This window comes from Anolis carolinensis, chromosome 2 (assembly GCF_035594765.1).
Source record: "Anolis carolinensis isolate JA03-04 chromosome 2, rAnoCar3.1.pri, whole genome shotgun sequence".
Taxonomy (NCBI): Eukaryota; Metazoa; Chordata; class Lepidosauria; order Squamata; family Dactyloidae; genus Anolis; species Anolis carolinensis.
In genome coordinates, this window is record NC_085842.1 from 305,169,517 (window position 1) to 305,187,718 (window position 18,202).

The 18,202-nt window shown below is 39.0% G+C and overlaps 1 protein-coding gene across 4 annotated transcripts; it reads right to left on the bottom strand.

Annotated features, from left to right (window-relative positions):
- Positions 1-3,985: 3,985 nt before the first annotated feature.
- sub1 (SUB1 regulator of transcription) lies at positions 3,986-17,606 on the bottom strand. Of its 4 annotated transcripts, none has more exons than XM_003225953.4 (6): positions 17,462-17,605; positions 13,651-13,723; positions 12,273-12,293; positions 9,725-9,844; positions 6,651-6,759; positions 3,986-4,307 (listed from the first exon to the last, which is right to left on the bottom strand). In XM_003225953.4, exons 2-6 carry the CDS (start codon positions 13,720-13,722, stop codon positions 4,228-4,230), a joined length of 402 nt encoding a protein of 133 aa, XP_003226001.1. In that variant the 5' UTR covers position 13,723; positions 17,462-17,605; the 3' UTR covers positions 3,986-4,227. The 4 variants fall into 4 exon arrangements, with proteins under 4 accessions (XP_003226001.1, XP_062828594.1, XP_016852053.1 ...); XM_062972524.1 differs by lacking the exon at positions 17,462-17,605 and adding an exon at positions 17,376-17,384; XM_016996564.2 differs by lacking the exon at positions 12,273-12,293 and having other exon boundaries at positions 17,462-17,606.
- Positions 17,607-18,202: the final 596 nt, after the last annotated feature.

Below are 18,202 nucleotides of genomic sequence, written 5' to 3' on the forward strand. Positions count from 1 at the left end.
AACCAAGTGAAGTGAACTAAGACAAAACACAAAGAATAGTTCCTTAAAGCAAAGTGGGGAGGAGAGGCCTCCTTGAGTGCTCAGTTCAGATTATTCAAACTTCGTGCTACTTTTCTGATAAAATATGATACAGCTAGTATTCAGTGGAATACCCGTAAGAACTGTGTGTTCATTACACTTACAATCTAAACTCTGAAAGTTGTATAGGTAAAGGTAAAGGTTTTCCCCTGACATTAAGTCCAGTCATGTCTGACTCTGGAGGTTGGTGCTCATCTCCATTTCTAAGCCGAAGAGCCGCCGTTGTCCATAGACACCTCCAAGGTCATGTGGCCGGCATGACTGCATGGAGTGCCGTTACCTTTGCACCAGAGCGGTACCTATTGATCTACTCACACATTGGCATGTTTTCGAACTGCTAGGTTGGCAGGAGCTGGTGCTAACAGCAGGCACTCATTCCTCTCCCGGGGTTTGAACCTGGGACCTTTCGGTCTGCAAGTTCAGCAGCTCAGTGCTTTAACACATTTCACCACTGGGGCTCCTTCTATGAAAGTTGTATATACCAGGCAAAATATATACAAGTTTCATACAGCCCAATGCATATATTTGGAACTAATGAGATTTAGACTTACATCAGTTCCACAGTAGTACTCCCATCAAGAAAACTGCACCTAGACATGGGCAAAGACGAAGCTACATGACGATAGAAAGCTCATCTAACAGATGCTGGAAATTCTATTTTTCCAAGTCATGGTTAGGAAATATTTTGATGTATCTCTAATTCCTAGGGAGCATGACTTGTAGTCATGGTCTAACAAAATTGTAGGGGGTCGAACCGTCAAGGGAAGGAGAGACCTTTGAAGACATTGCAAATCCCACGTCCTTGCTGTCTGGAAACTTTTTATCTTTTCTGCCTTCCTCAGAAGTCCATGTAAGGATATGTCACCCATACGGAATTATACAGTTGCATGAATGGATTACACAATCTCAAAAGTACTACACTTTACTCTTCTACATAGGAGTGAATCAGCTAGTCGTTTCTATTGGGGGGGAAATTAAAGATAGGTACTGCCAACAAATACCGGGGTATGTAATTACATTTCAGAGGATGGAATTGGCAAAGCCAAGGGAATATTCCTTGCCTTATGTAGTTATGAAGTGCATGGTGTTGTCTTAAGTCACTGAGTACACATAAGGAGGGATGACACTGAAAGTATAAAACTAGTTCTGTACTCGTTGATCCCTCCTGTCGAGTTCAATACTATCTTTAAAAGCCATCTTTGTTCTATTTCTTAGTGACCCTGGGGTATAAAATAAATGCCAGCAACCTGTTTCCTTGTGTTTGGTTTGTAAAATTATACTCCACTAATGACCTTAATCTACAACATGGAACTCATGGAATGGAGTCCAGTGTTTAAAAAGATATAACCAGTGCAGCCGGGAGCCTTTGGACAAGCACAAAAAAACCACATTGTAGCCTGTATCGAGCCTATACACTAGGGCACAATTAATACAGTTCTAGGCAAAGATAATAACCGGTCTTACTTCTTACTTCTACATGCTTCATATGGCAGTTGTCGCAAGAGTATATGTATGCCTAGCACATTGTTTTCAAGTTAGATATAAAGGAATCTCCTTTAATTTATATCCCAGGAAAATAAAATCCTAACAGCACTGATCACCTGCTAAAGAGGAACAATATAGGAAGCAAAGCATATCCCATCAGCTTTTCCAGTTGCTTCTCGTCGATTTTGCTGTCATCTGGGATTGCAACATCGATGATCCATACTTTTTTAACACGATTGTGAGGTCAGGAGTATTGTGAACCAAAACTCTCGTCAGTCTGAATTCGGAAGTAACAAAGTAGCTTTTGTGTTCATTTTCTGTAACCTTTTCAGGCTTGTGTTCCCACCAGTTCTTTGTCACAGGCAGATGGTATTTGTGGCACGTTTCAATGGATCATCTGAGCAATGGTGTTATGCCTCTGCTCGTAGTCTGTTTGCGTGATCTTCTTGCAGCAGCTGATGTGATCCATCATTTCATCTGCTTTCTTGCAGAGCCTACACTTGGGGGATCTGTAGTCGACTTTTAAATTCTGGCTTTGATGGCATTTGTTTTAATTGCTTGTTCTTAGACTGCAAGAATCAGGCCCTCAGTCTCCTTTTTCAAAGTTCAATTTGTAAGCCAAATCCATGTTTTTTCCTTGTCAATTTTCCCCAGGAACTGTCCATGGATATTATTTATACCCCACTTTTTCTCTCCATAAAGATTAATGGCGAGACAGATCACTGTAAACCAGAAACAGATCAACAAACAACCTGGTTTCAGAAAACTTAACTTGGATTTTAAGGTACTTACAGAAAAAGAAAAAAGTATATATGTGAGTAATACTAAATAATATATTGCATCTGAGGGTGAACAGGCAATGACCTTGGTTGGATGATACGCAGCTCATTTCAATAAGGGATAAAATAATTTCTAATTTCATTAATATACAGTTCAACTGTAAAGTTAAACCAACATAATTTTTAAAAACTACAAAGAGCCTAACTATTGGGAAATCCAATCAAAATCACCCCAACTCCAAAAATCCAAGGTAATTCAAAGTAAACATCTTTGCTTCCTTTTAATCATAAAACAGTACTTACTTTGATGGCTTTAAAACAGGAAGTCTGCTCTTTTCACGTGTGAACTAATTACAAACAATGCATAATGTAAACTGTGTGTCCCAGTAACTACACAAATACCAAAAATATTTCAAGCTCTTTGAGTCTCGTGGAGAAAGTGGGGTATAAACAAATATAAAGGCATTTAAAAAGTACATGCTTTTGTACAAATCTCATTTATGTCATACTGTATTATCACGATTTTTGTGATTACCTGTCTTCAAGTCATTTCTTATGAAGAAACTCCATCATGGGGTTTTCTTGGAGAGATTTGTCAGGAGGGAGTTTGCTGAAGGTCAAACCTCCAGGACCAAACTGGGATTCAGACATGGTCCAAGGCTCAAACCACTACATGAGACTGACTCTTCTACTATCACTATATTTTCCTGTAAAATTCCATTATACCAAGGAGGAAGATATCTTGCTCTAGAGGGCTTCCACTGAACATTGGTCAACACTACTTATTGGTGTCTCCCTTCTCCAAACATCACCTGGGCCTCCCGGTCTTACCACTTTTAAACATGGATGAAATCATGTCAAAACATCTATCATTAACATACCAGTGTGTGAGGGAGCATAACATTTTGGTATTTCATGAAATAACTGATAACAGAAGGCGGCAAATGTGTGGACAAGTTTGTTTTCCTCCAACTGCATGGAAACACACAGAGCATGTTTCCAATATTTGAAAAATAAAAACTGAAATTTGAAGTTTCAAACCTGGTTGTATAAGAAACCTAAAAATGTGTGGGAATTCAGTTAATGACCTTTAGTATTACCTATCCTTACATTTTCTCTTTACAACAAAGATTGGCTACATTGACACGAGTTTTGCAGGTTACATAAATTATATTTTCTATGTGCTTTTTATGTTTTTAAAATTATTGAGTACAGCCTATCTATGTACTGGGATTAACAGAGAATTACATAAACCATTTTAAACTGTACTTCAATCATATAGGAGGGCATTGGAGTTTTATGCTGCAATCTGAAGGACAATATTTTATGATGCCCTCAAAATAGGTTTTTGTTTTTATCCCAGTACGTATGTGTAAGACATGAACTTTATTCATTGCAAGTCATCCTTTTAGCAACAAAAATAAGATGCTGTATTATGTATATTGATACTTGGGTCTCATCACCTGACTTTCAATAGCATAAAGGGAATAATCTGGCACAGAAATAGTTTGAAAATATACATTAACAGGAAAATCCAACATTGGATATTTTCACACAAAGTTATCAAAGCAGACCAGAAGCTTCATTCATGTTACGTTTATCAGCCAAGGAGGTCGCCAACAATTATATCTTACTCAAGGAGATTAATTGAACGTGTTTTTATTTTACACAATGATGTGAGGATATAACACCTGTTTAATAAAAGTATACACATTAACAACTTCACTCAGAATACACTTTTAATGCACATTTAAAAAAGCGTCCATCTTACAAAGTGTTTTGCAATCCAAATATACAATAGCTTGGAAAACAAATAAAGTTTAGAAAATGAATGCTGATGTAAAAAGACTACTTAAACCTATAACAGAGTTTCTGCACGACTCATCTACAGTTTTCTTACAGCTTCATCAATATCAGTAATCTGTTCCTTCAGTTGGCTCCACTGTTCTGGATTTAGAGAGATACCTGTAATAAGCCAAAAGAAATCCTTGAAGGTTACTACAGAATAGCAGAAGTACACGTCTTCACAAGGGTTAGAAGCCTCTCCTCCACCTTGCCCTTCTGCCTGATCTCAGGCAGTCTCTCGTCTTCCTTTTGCCCCCCCCCCAATTTCTTTCTTGCCTCTTTATATTTCCTAGCACTAATTCAGCCTTTCTCTATTTACTTTCTTCCTCAACCCTTAGTAAGCAGCAGCCCCTTTTCTCTCCCTCGCCATTATTTGAAGCATTCAGGGGGCCTTAAGAGGGAGGTGCCCAGAAGCCCTCTGAAGAAACTGATATCCCTGGCGTTGCTCCTGTTTCATCTCCAAGGCAAAGGGAAACCTGCCATCTAGTGACCAATGATGGTGCTACAAGCAGAAGACTGCTTTTAAATTAAATCTACAGTAGAGTCTCACTTATCCAACATAAACGGGCCGGCAGAACGTTGGATAAGTGAATATGTTGGATAATAAGGAGGGATTAAGGAAAAGCCTATTAAACATCAAATTAGGTTATGATTTTACAAATTAAGCACCAAAACATCATGTTATACAACAAATTTGACAGAAAAAGTAGTTCAATACACAGTAATGCTATGTAGCAATTACTGTATTTACGAATTTAGCACAAAAATATCATGATTGTATTGAAAACATTGACTACAAAAATGTGTTGGATAATCCAGAACGTTGGATAAGCGAGTCTTGGATAAGTGAGACTCTACTGTATTTTGAAAACAAATACCCTCAATACTTCTTAGTTCCCTATGTTAGACTTTAGGTGTTTAGATTTTGTGGTCTTTAATGTATGATGGACACTCGCACATGGAAACACATTTTCTTTCATTACAGATCCATGCTATAAATACACTGGACACTTCGGATCCAGATCTATAATTTCCAGCGAGCACAGATCATTGAACTACATATTAGCAAATGGTGGCACCGTGAGCATGGACACAATGAAGCATGTGCATTTATGTCAGCACTGCTTAATAATGTAGTGTCTGATCATCCTCAGTTTTTTGTATCCACTGTGGGCCCCAGAATCAGGGGCACTCACGAATCAGTAACCTCCAAATAAGCCTATGTCCACCCCTTCCATATCCTTCAAGACTAGATATAAATACAAAGAAATAGGGTAAATGTCACGCTGGCAAGTTAATTAAAACAGGCTAAAGATAGGATGACCAGATGTGAAGAGGTTTTCTATTCCTGTAATAAACAGGAGAGATTTTAGCAGTTACTTTTTGTTATATCTCGCCAAGTACACAAATGTAGCAGAAACAGACCAGGCATGGGCAAACTTTGGCCCTCCAGGTGTATTGGATGACAACTCCCATAATTCCTAACAGCTGGTAGGTGTTTTGGAGTCCATGCCTGGGTTAGACCATGTGGTCTGCATTTTTTAAAAAGTATCTCTGTAAAATACCACTTACAAATAAAAACAAGAACTTACACTTTCTACTTTCAGTGTGTTTTCAATATAGGAATACATTCAATTATTATTTCATATTTTTGTCTGAAATAACAGTTTATCACCTCACTTCATTCTGCTAGATACCCACAAAGGGAAATGATGCAAAAGCTGTGAGAGAGCTTACCTGCCATGAAATACCTGCCATGACAACTTTAGTACTGAAGTTCTTGGTACGGGAGTCATATAATCTTAATCCATCTACCCTGTTTCCCCTAAAATAAGACATCCCCAGAAAATAAGACCTAGTAGAGGTTTTGCTGAATTGCTAAATATAAGGCCTCCCCCGAAAGTAAGACCTAGCAAAGTTTTTGTTTGGAAGCATGCCCGCCAAACAGAACACTAGATCATGTAGGATCGGTAAATGTACGTACCATAGTGTTGTACATGGAAATAATGGTAGTAACAAGAAATTCTTGATAGGATTCACAGTTTATCTGGTTGTGCTGGTTTGTGATAACTACTGTACAGTATATAATAAATGTTCATTTTTTGTTGAACAATAAATGTGAATTCTTCTTCATGGAAAAATAAGACATCCCCTGAAAATAAGACCTAGAGCATCTTTGGGAGCAAAAAGTAATATAAGACACTGTCTTATTTTCGGGGAAACACGGTAGTAACTATGACTTACATTAGAGGTGGCAACATATGTCTTTCCAAATGTTGTTGGACTGCAATGCCCATCAGTCCCAGCCAGAACAATGGAACATCAGTCCCAGTACAGAATAATGAGGCTTGTAGAGCAGCAGCATTTTCCCCGTTCCCATCTTATACTTATATAATACAGAGATATTATGGATAAAATATCACCTAAAACTTAAATAGCCAACACCCAATAATGTAAAATTACCTTTTCTGCCTGGTTTCATTTCACCTTCTTGATCCATCCAGTATTCTCTAATATCAATTAGGACTTTACCTTTAAAATCACGAACACTGACATACCTCATTTTACCGATCTGCCAATAAAATTAAGAAATCAATTATTAGTTCACATGTAACTCTCCTCAAACACTAATAAAATATCATATGATACAGAATCAAACTATTGCTGTTTATTCCATAGATCATAGAAACAGATTATATATACTAAGCAGCAACAACTCAGAGAAATGCAAAGTTCAAATTTAGCCTTTTATAGAAAGCTAGTTCCTTGAAAAGAGCATTTTCCATCAGTATGGCTGCTTTTTTAAAAAAAAAATCTACATTTTGTGTTATTTTGGAAATCTTTTGAGGATCAAGAAATATAAAAGTATGCCCAAGAAGAATCTGAGTAATCTCCAAGAGACCAAGATAGAACCTATAACTCCATCCCATAACACCAGAAAGACAAACGCAGTGTTATATTCAAAGTCAGGACTGATATTAAATATAGCACAAGTTGGCCCTAGTTACATTATCCAGTGCATGAAAAAAAAATTATACAATAATAATAATAATAATAATAATAATAATAATAATAATAATAATAATGATAATCCTCCAAGGTTGGCAGTATTCACCAATGTTAGCAAGCAACTGTGAACACCTGAGACAAAGCAGCCATTTCTGCCTTTTCCAGGGAACCTAGGTCCAATAAGCAGATACTCTGTTCTAGGAATAACCTGCAGCCTAGTGTGAGCAATTGGCTGTTCGTCTGACAAAGGAGCAGTAAGCCTATCTCCTCCTTGCCAAAATATTATTTGATACACAACAAGATGAGTCCACAGCAGACACTCTGCTAGCTGTTGTATTCAATCACACACTTCCCAAGTGTCTAGGACTGTGTGATGTATCGGTGAACAATGTAAGCAGATCCCAGTAAGGTTGCTTTCTGCAGCTGGTAGGTGGTAATTTTGTCAGCGCCGATTGTGTTTAAGTGCAAGACAAGGTCTTTAGGCACTGCACCCAGTGTGCCGATCACCACTGGGACCACCCTGACTGGCTTGTGCCAGAGTCTTTGTAATTCAATCTTTAAATCCTCATATCATGTCAGCTTTTCCAGTTGTTTCTCCTCAATCCTGCTGTCACCTGGGATTGCTACATCAACAATCCCTACTTTGTTTTTTAACACGATCGTGAGGTCAGGAGTATTGTGCTCCAAAACTCTGTCTGTCTGAATTCGGATGTTCCAGAGCAGCAGCTGCTGCTGCTTCTTCTTCTACTTCTTATTATTATTATTAAAATAGCACAGGACTGCAAGAAAGGGAGTCTCTGGCCCCATTTATTGGAAAGAATGGCCTTTCCTGAAGCTAGCCATAATAGTCCTGTGTTGATAACATCTTAATTACGCTACTGCAAATACACTCTGTGTAAGACTGCACTTGAAGAAGATTTGGAAACTGCAACTAATTCTAGATTATTGGCAGTAACATGTCAGAAAACAAGAGTGGTTACATTCCTGGACTAAGCTTAAGCATAGCTTTTTATCAAAGTCTAATGATTCTGACCACATTTCTCCAGATAACGTTTAAAGTGTTTTATACTATTATGCACATTGCTGTTTTCGTTTCTAAATTCAATGGCACAGTTCATTTTTAGCATTTCAATCCCTTTCTTCGAGTGCAGTGCTGGACCACAGAAATCAGGCTACAGCTTAAAAGATATTACAAAGACCAGAGTGAAATAAGATGTAGTACATGCTAATAACAGTCTATATTTAATTTGGGAACATGAAACTATGATGCAAGTAGTTCATAGATTAATGTTCAGGAAGCACCAGCAAGAGAACAAACATCCTGAAACTACAACACAGGAAACTGAAGTCTTAAGAGAACACTCTTGCTAGACATGGTAAGAGCTAATAGCTTTAATACCTAGGCGTTTCAGAGTATGATTGATACAAATATGATTTTTTTAAAACACAGTACATGTGCCCCCAATCACTGTTTTGTGGCCTTCAAGCCCCTGAATCCTCCCCTCTCTCGTGTGTCCCATAAAACAAAGGACAATTGCCTTTTCTGGAGTGGTGGATTTGCTGTATCTTTCTGCTACATTCCAAAATCTGCTGAAACCACAGAAGATTCAACTACACATTTACCAATGAAATTCCAGCCATTATTTGGGCAAAACTCATGCAATGCAGGCTACTGCTGCAGGGTGAAAACTGCCTCTCTATCTCCGCAGTAGTTGCCCATTCAACATAACAGACTGTGTGGGGTGGGTATTTCAGTAATCCAACCAAGATGAGTCTGCAATCCCAGCACCCCTTCTCCTTTGTTGGAATCTAACTTTTCTGATGACATTACAAGACATAGTATCTCAATATTTGAGGAAAACTGCTGTGAGTAAAATGATAATGAAGACTCCAAAAATCTCTATCACGGAAGCTTAGTAATAATACAAATTACTAGCATATTTCAACACATTTGTTAATGTAGATGAAGTGCTGTGTTTTTTAAATGTTAGCTCATGCTTTATCCTCATAACAAACATTAAGACTACTTTCAAGAAAATATGTTGATTTAAACAGACATATTTCCTGGAACAGCTAAATGTCCTCCCTGACTATACTGTATACCTATACTGTAGAATCACAATGCAGTATAATACCACTTTAATTGCCATGATTCAAGGCTATGGAACCAAGGGAGATCATGGGAAATTAACTCCCATGATCCCATAGCATTGGCCATGATAGTTAAAGTGGTGTCAAACTGCAATAATTCTACAGTGTAGAAACTATTTTTGCAATAATCAAAAGTTTTGGAATCTTAACAGCCACTATGTAGTGTTAAATTACATTAGGGCTAACTAGATTTTAGAACTAGAAGTCTAGCTTGAAATTATAGGAATCCTAGCAATAGAATCTTTCTGATAAAAATGCACTGGGTTTTGTTTCTCAAAGATGATACTACATTGTACAATGATATTTTGTGCTTGAATTTTACAACACAATGCCCTAGAGAAACATCCCAATTCACCAACACAAGAATCATCAATTACCTGAAACATGTTCTCATCTTTGTTGCTACTCTGCTTAGAGGATGCTGCACCTTTGGAACTTTCACCAGTCTTCTGTTTCTTTACAGGTTTTTCTTGTGGTACCGGTTTTTTCCTTTTGTCCTTGACATTTTTTAAAAAGCAAAAGGAATTAAGAACTGATTGGAAAAGTAACAGTTACAAGACTATACACACGTTTTCTTCTTAATTTGTTCTAATCAAAGCAAATGTACTTAATCAACACTTGATTTACTAAAAATTTAATGATTGATGGGAATATTCCAAAGGTTGTTGGGACTATACAGTACCTCCCAGCAGCCCTGGCCACAAGAACCAGCAATGCAGGATCATGGAAGTTGATGGAAATAGCAAGAGGAAAAAGGATACTGGTGCAGTAACAGTGGAAGAAAGATGGATGGCAAAATAGTCACCAAGAACTAACCACTTTAGCATCCATAGTACAATGCTATGGAACCCTGAGATTTGTAGTTTGGTGAGACACCAGCACTCCTTGACAGAGAAGGCAGAAAATTTTTGAAAAACTACAACTCCCATGAGTCCACAGTACTGAGCCAAGGCAGTGAAAATGGTGACAAATTGCATTAATTCTATAGTGTAGATGCACTCCAAGAAAAGGTGGCTACCAGCTCTAAGAAGCTCTTTCCTCTATGCGTGGTACGAGAAGGGGGAGACCGCAGCAGCAGGCGCATCATGACATGTGTCTTGATATACCTGGTGATCTTGGGCAAGTCACCTTCCCTCAGATTGAGGCAAGGTTAAACTTGTTTTGAAAAATCTTGCCAAGAAAACCCTGTGACAGATTTGCATTAGACACACAAAAGTCAGCTGCCATCACCATCTGTGGCTGCACTTGCCACGTGCTTTTCTCTATGCAAGTGCATAATGCAGCACCATAATGCTTTTTAAACAACTAAAACGCTCTCCAAAAATACATTTTAATTTTTTAATTTCTATTTTCTTAACCTCAGTAATGCAAAGGTAACCATTTTGAAAATGATTATATTGTAGCTGCCATGTTTACTCAGAATGAAACAGAAATGCAAATTCCCCAGCTTTTACATGTTTGACAGCAAGTACAGTACTAATTAACTATGAATGAGGGTTTTATAGCTATTCATTATTTTTATCATTCTAAGTACAGGTTTGCAGTGTGATTTAATGCTAACTGTTACTTTTAGGTGAGAAGCAAGAGGGAAATCTAGGCTTTTATTTATGGTAATTTTGAAAACAATAGGAAATCTAAATTTTAAACCCTAGTTTTGATTGTCTAAACATCACCAATTTTTATCTAGCCTGCTGTCAATAATCAAGTCTCAATGTTTATATTGAAATGGACAAAACTACTCATCATATCAAATAAGCTACAAAACAAAATAATATGCACACAATATCTATGAAGAATGTTGAGAAATCCATCCCTCTCATGCCAAATATATATTCTTGAAATAACACAAAACATTATTAACCAGGGATTTTTAAGAAATACAGCACCAAACATGTAAGATTGCAAGCTTCCTGGTGGAAAAAAAACTTACATAGACTAGCAAGAAAAAAACAGCCCCTTATAGAAAAACTCTATGGTGAGCCTAGCTTTTCCAACAAATCTTTACAGAATAAAAGTCAATCAAGAATTTTTTTTGGGAGGCTCCTAACAAGGAAAGAACCTAGGAGTTAAGAAAAAAGTCTTGTGTACTTGAAAATTGTTAGAAATAAATTGAAATGACTAACACACAATATATATATATATATACCCAAAAGCTCACGTTTTGTGACTGTAAATATAGCCACATGTTTTATGGCTGTAACTCATGAAAAAGAATTTCCCAAACACATCAGCTGTTCACAAATAATTATTAAAAATGAATTACACCTGGCACCAGACTGTGGTCCTCTTTTTAATCTCTTTTCAGCTGAAGTGACATAGAGCACCTGTTTACTCCTTTGCCTGACCAAGGAAAAAGGGAAAGGAATGTATTTGTGAGAGTGGTGGGCTTCACTCAGGTTCCTTTCTGCTCATCAATGTTCTGCAAAGCCATAATGGAATGTTATCTGAAAATGCTAACAAGATTCACTACACACACCACTGGCAATTTCATTCTTGTCATCATGAGAAAACCCTTATCATTAATTTACAGACCTCAACAAGGAAAAGTCTTTTTTCCATTGCTGTGTATTCTTCCACTGCTGGATCATGTCTTTGGTGATAACTGATCCAAGATTTCTCTATTGGAATGTGTCTGCTGTACTTACAGTCAAATTTAAAAAATGATTTTATACTATTTTGAAATATAGCTATGTTAAAACAGCTAATGTATCTATTTTGTTTTAAACCTGTAAACTGCCTCAGATCCTGTGTCGGGAGAAAGGAGGGATATAAATTTAATAAACATTCCAATGGTAATCCCATTGGTTCTGACTACAAATATTAGAATAATCAGCACTAATTTACAACTCTCTCTGAATAGCTATGGATGGGATCAACTGGGTCTATTAACATTGTTGAACTTGGAAGACACCCCCGTTTACTCACCGACACTAGATGATTCACATGCTGAAAATAAAAGTGTATAGAACAATATGTCAGTATTTGAAGAAAAACCTGGATTTTAATACACAATTAAAATTGAATTACTTACTGGACTATTACTGACCTCCCTAGGCACTAAACACTTTTCTACACAAACACAGCTTGTATACATCTCCATTTAGGCACATGTGCCAAGCTTGTTAAAAATGAAGGGGATAGAAGCATTCACCTTCAAGATTTTTAAAATTAGGATACAGTTTTCTATGCGCTTGACTAGAAGCTAAATCCAATATAATGGGACAAGTAAATGTTAAATTCTAATGGCCTTAAAATCAATTATTGCAAAGTAGCCATCTAGTAAGTTCTGTTTTATGCAAGCATGTGCCTAAATGTTTTGGTTAAAAAAACAAAAAAACAGACACAAAAGGTATTATGGATTTTAACCACAGCCATACCAAAAACTCAACAAGCTCTGTCGTGCTAATTACAGTGTCCAAATACAGTAGAGTCTCACTAATCCAAGCCTCTGGATTATCCAAGCCATTTTTGTAGTCAATGTTTTCAATATATCGTGATATTTTGGTGCTAAATTCATAAATATAGTAATTACAACATAGCATTACTGTGTATTGAACTGTTTTTTCTGTCAAATTTGTTGTCTAACATGATGTTTTGGTGCTTAATTTGTAAAATCATAATCTAATTTGATGTTTAATAGGCTTTTCCTTAATCCCTCCTTATTTTCCAAGATATTCGCTTATCCAAGCTTCTGCTGGCCCGTTTAGCTTGGATAAGTGAGACTCTACTGTACCATAATATCCCACATCTTAAATTTGAAATCATAAAAGACATCTGCTCAGCAAGTGTATATTCTCTTGAATGAAAGCGAGGTGAGTGTGCTTTAATTAATATGGAAAAAAAACCAAATGGTTTTATAGAAGCAGTCTCCCCTTTCCCTGATCTACTCCTGTAGATTCTAGGCACTTACACAAAACGTAAGATGCGTATAAAGGAATCTGGATAGAATGTGAGCTCTTTCCTGGATACCTAATGTCTGTTTTATTCTCCTTATTTACTATTTTGATTGTGTTTCACTGTTGGTATGTATGTCTAAGGAGCCAAAATGGTCCAGTGGTTTAAGCTTTAGAATAGGAATAGAGTATGAACCCCAACTCACCAAGGAGACCTGATCTTGGATAAGTCACACTCTCTCAGCCTCAGAGGAAGGCAATGTCAAACGTCTCCTGAGAAAATCTTGCTGAGAAAATGCTACCAGAGTTGACTAGAAAGTACATGACAACAACCACCCTTTTCAATATGTTGTGAATATCCTTGAATGACTTTAGAAAGGCATGCTAAAAATATTTAATAAAATAATCACCCCAGTATCAATTTCACGGTCTGAATCACTGCCAGATGAGCTTGAAGACACAAGTTCTTTTGATTTAGGCATTCTATGAAGGAAAAATACATTGAAAAAAGCAACATGTTATTCTTGTAACAAGAAAAGCCTTGCAATTTTTAAACACATGAACCCATCACAGATTCTACTCCAACACTTATTGAGAAGTTCCACTGGGATCAACAGGGTTTTAAAGTAATCAGAAACCCATACTTATTGTTGCAGTGGACTCATATAGGGAGAAGTAACAGCGGGGATAAAGAGAAACATAGAATATTTTGTCTTTGTATAGTTTAAAGTTCTAAATTAGCACCCACTTAATTGCAGTGAAGACTGGGGTCCATACTGAGTGTTTAAGACTTAAGTCCATACTTTGAAGGAACCTTACAGAATATTAGGCCACACCTCAAAATAAATTCGTTATCTTGGATACCTTATTTAAAGTCTAGAATAAACAGTCACCACTTCACTGACACCCAAGACACCAGCCTCCATTGCTTGATATTTTCCTGACTTACGAAATCACAAATGAGACATACACTATAATTGACCTATTTTATCTTAATTGTACCATGTTTTATAACTTTGATGTAACAGTTGTTTGAGGCAGACGAATAGTAGTGCAATTCATACTGATAGTCTGTTCTTGGAACATATGTTGTAATTAAATAAGCCCTGCTGGGAAATGGGATACTTTCCTCAAAAACAATGCAGCAAACAAGGTGCAAAAAGTAAAAATCCTTTAGAAAAAAGGCAGATGACTATTGTCAAGGACAGTGCTCAGAAGTGGCAAACAAATGCCCTTATACATGGCCAACCATTAAAGATGGAGAAAGAACAATTAGACTTACAATTGTATATAGTTTTGATGGGTGTAAATGGAGAAATCTTACCAAAGGGAATCATAATTATGTTATAAAGCAGGAGGGAAGAATCTGTGATCCAAATGCTAGGACTTTCAACTTTAATCAAGTGGGTCAGGAGCCCCCAAAATACCTACAGGGCCTAGGATTTGTCTACCCAAGTACAACGAATAGGAGAAATTACGTCAAGGGAGAACTGCCAAAGATAAATAAGTCTTTGAGCAAAGAAGGCAGGAAGATCTCAAGAGGTTATTAGGAAGGCATTATAAAAATAGACACAAGTCAGGCAGATTAATAATGCCTGACATGCTGCAGGAAATGGGTCAGCTAATGGAAAATGTACTGATTGGGAAAAAGAAACATGACCGTAGACCAGGCATGGGCCAACTTGGGCCCTTCAGGTGTTTTGGACTTCAACTCCCACAATTCTTAGGAATTGTGGGAATTGAAGTCCAAAAACCTGGAAAGCCCAAGCTGGCCCATGCCTGTTCTAGCTTATTGCAGGGCGTCAAATTTCAGTCACCACTTTGCTGTGTGATTTAAAAAAAGGTAGATTCAGTAAAAGCAGAGACTAAAACCAGGCTTGACTCCTCAGGATGAAACACAATGCCCTTATACTCAGAAAAAGCAGATTATCAGTTTTTCGGTTGGCCTCGCTGATGCATCTACTGGCAGAATAGCTATCTTGAGGCCAAAGTGTTGTGAGAGGATCAGGCATTATGCATCTTTTTAAAGCCCATAGAGACCCGCTTGGAACATATTAAGTCTTGGCCTGTCTCTATTGAAGCCATTGCAGATCCTATGCTGGATAGTTCTTTCCTAGGTAGCCTTATTATTATTATTATATCATCATCATCATCATCCTTCTAGGCACACAGTAGGCCAATACCTGAATGATGCAAAATTATCCCTCCATCTTTACTAAGGTCGTACTAATTAAGCAGGCTCCCACCCTATTGACCTTTAGAAAACTATTGAAATCTTGGCTATGGAAGCAAGCTTTTGAAAATGGTTAGACATTTTATTGTCCAATGGATTTACAGTGGATTTAACTAGGACAGTGGCTGGGTTATTTTAAACAGTTTTATGGTGTAACTATTGTCTTATATTATTTAATCTATAGATTTTATGTCTTTTATGTTCACCTCTAATATGCTGTTTTAATGTTTATGTTTTGCTTGTTTATTGTCTTATTTAGTTTAAATTGCTTTATGTTATTATCCATTTTATTTTGTTTATATTGTTACATTGTTTACTGTTATATGTTGTGAGCCACCCCGAGTTCCCCCGGGAAGAGGTACGGGATATAAATGAAATTTTATTCTTCCTCTTCTTCTTCTTTTTGCTGCAGTCCCCAGAATCCTCTTGCCACTCATTGTAGACCACAAGTGGCATCCAGTCCTAGCCCTATTCTGCAGGAAGGTACAATCAAAGCCCTCCAGACAGGTGGCCACCCAAATCCCCATCTACAGTCCAGGCATGGGAACACTTTGGCCCTCCAGGTATTTTGGACGTCAACTACCACAATTTCTAGGGTGTTGAAGTCCAAAACACCTGGAGGGCCAAAGTTTGCCAAGTCTGGTGTAGATAGATGGGATGGGGCCCGCCTAAAGATATTGAGCATTTTTGAGTTGTGGTGTTGTTTCATTTTCTTGCGGCAGAACCCAGAATCCTAGAGCCACTCGTAGAATGTTTTTTTTCGTATCAGGAGCAACTTGAGAAACTGCAAGTCGCTTCTGGTGTGAGAGAACTGGCCGTCTGCAAGGACGCTGCCTAGGGGACGCCCAGATATTTTGATGTTTTTATCATCCTTGTGGGAGGTTTCTCTCATGTCCCCGCATGGAGCTGGAGCTGATAGAGGGAGCTCATCTGCACTCTCCCCAGGTGGGATTCAAACCTGGCAGCTTTCAGATCAGCAACCCAACCTTCAAGTCACAAGGCTTTAACCCACTACGTCACTGGGGACTCATAGAATTGGAAGAGACCATAAGCGACATCCAGTCCAGCCCTATTCTGCCGGAAGGCACAAAGCTCTCCCAACAGGTGGCCATCCAGCTCTCGAGCTACAGTCCAGGCATGGGAACACTTCAGCCTTCTGGATGTTTTGGCCTTCAACTCCCAGAATTTCAAAGTTTGCCAGGCCTGGTGTAGATAGATTAGGCATGGGCAAACTTAGGCTCTCCAGGTGTTTTAGACTTCAACTCCAAGTGGCTTAAGTGGCTGAGGGAGAAAGGAAGGGGCCTGAGGCTGTTAAGAATTGTGGGAGCTGAAGTCCAAAACACCTGGAAGGCCCAACTTTGCTCACGCCTGAGATAGATGGATGGGGCCTGGCTAAAGATATTGACCATTTTGGGATTGTGGCGTTGTTTCTTCTTCTTCCTGCAGAACCCAGAATCCTGTCATAGAATTGGCAGACCACAAGCGACATCCAACCCAAGGCGTTTTCTGCAGGAAGGCACAATCAAAGCCCTCCCGACAGATGGCCAACCAGCCTCTGCTTGAAGACCTCCAGTAGACTCCCAAGCCGACTTTGAATGCAGCAACGAAGGGAGAGGCTGTAAACGACAGCAGAACGGATGGGGTCGAAGAAAGCGCTGAGGGGGCGTTTCCCATCCGCCGCCATTTTCTCCCTCCTTCTTTTGCCTGGTGCGGCCTTCCCCAACATGGCAGCCTCGGGGTCATGGGGGGCTGGTTCCCCCCTCCCCATCAAAACATGGGGGGAACGACCCCCTTGACTCTCAAGGCCTTGTATTATTATTCTTATCACAGCGGGGCCTTCAATAGCCCCAACATGGGAGCCTCCCTCCGTTCTTCCCTCCTTCGCGGGCTTTCTTTCCCAACGTTCTCTCTCTCTCCCCCCCCCCCCCCGGGATAGGAACAGCCCCGCGGAGGGAGGAGGCACCGCTAACTGGAAGAGCCTCACTCACGTTCTCTCTCTCTCTCGCACGCGCTAACGGCTTCTTCGGCGTCTTCGCTTGCTCGCTCGCTGCGCCACTGGACCGCAGGATGTGACGTCGGCGCAGAAGTCCCACCTACTCAGCCAATCAAGTGCGGGGAGAAACGAGGAAGAGGAGGGGCAAAAGAGGCGGCCTAGTGTGGCAGGCATGGGCCAACTCGGGCCCTCCGGGTGTTTCGGACTACAACTCCCACAATTCCTAACAGCCGAGAGGCTGTTAGGAATTGTGGGAGTTGTAGTCCGAAACACCCGGAGGGCCCGAGTTGGCCCACGCCTGATGTCAGAAGCGAGTTGAGAATACAGTTATTGTTGTTTATTCGTTCACTCGCTTTCGACTCTTCCTGACCTCCCTGTCGGCCGTGTTCACCCCCAACTCCTTCAAGGTCAAATCAGTCAATTCAAGGATACCATCCATCCATCTTGCCCTTGGAGTCAGGCATTATCTCCTGGAGTATGGATTGGTTGGATCTTCTAGCAGTCCAAGGCACTCTCAGAATTTTCCTACAACACCACAGTTCAAAAGCGTCAATCTTCCTTCGCTCAAGCCCAAAACACCTGGAGGGCCAAACTTTGCCCGCACCTGCTATATAGGTTCTGTCCCCAACTGTACAATAAAATAAAATCAGATATTACGTACAGCTTTTTTGTAATACGGTAGAGTCTCACTTGTCCAACGTTCACTTATCCAACGTTCTGGATTATCCAACACATT

Bases quoted from the DNA above. Each gene is read 5' to 3' on its own strand.
- sub1 (XM_003225953.4), bottom strand. From the start codon at position 13,722: ATGCCTAAATCAAAAGAACTTGTGTCTTCAAGCTCATCTGGCAGTGAT. The intron at 12,294-13,650 runs GTGATTATTTTA...TTTTATTTTCAG, and splicing joins ACCGTGAAATTGATACTGGG to CATGTGAATCATCTAGTGTC. The intron at 4,308-6,650 runs GTAATTTTACAT...GGCTTATTACAG, and splicing joins AATGAAACCAGGCAGAAAAG to GTATCTCTCTAAATCCAGAA.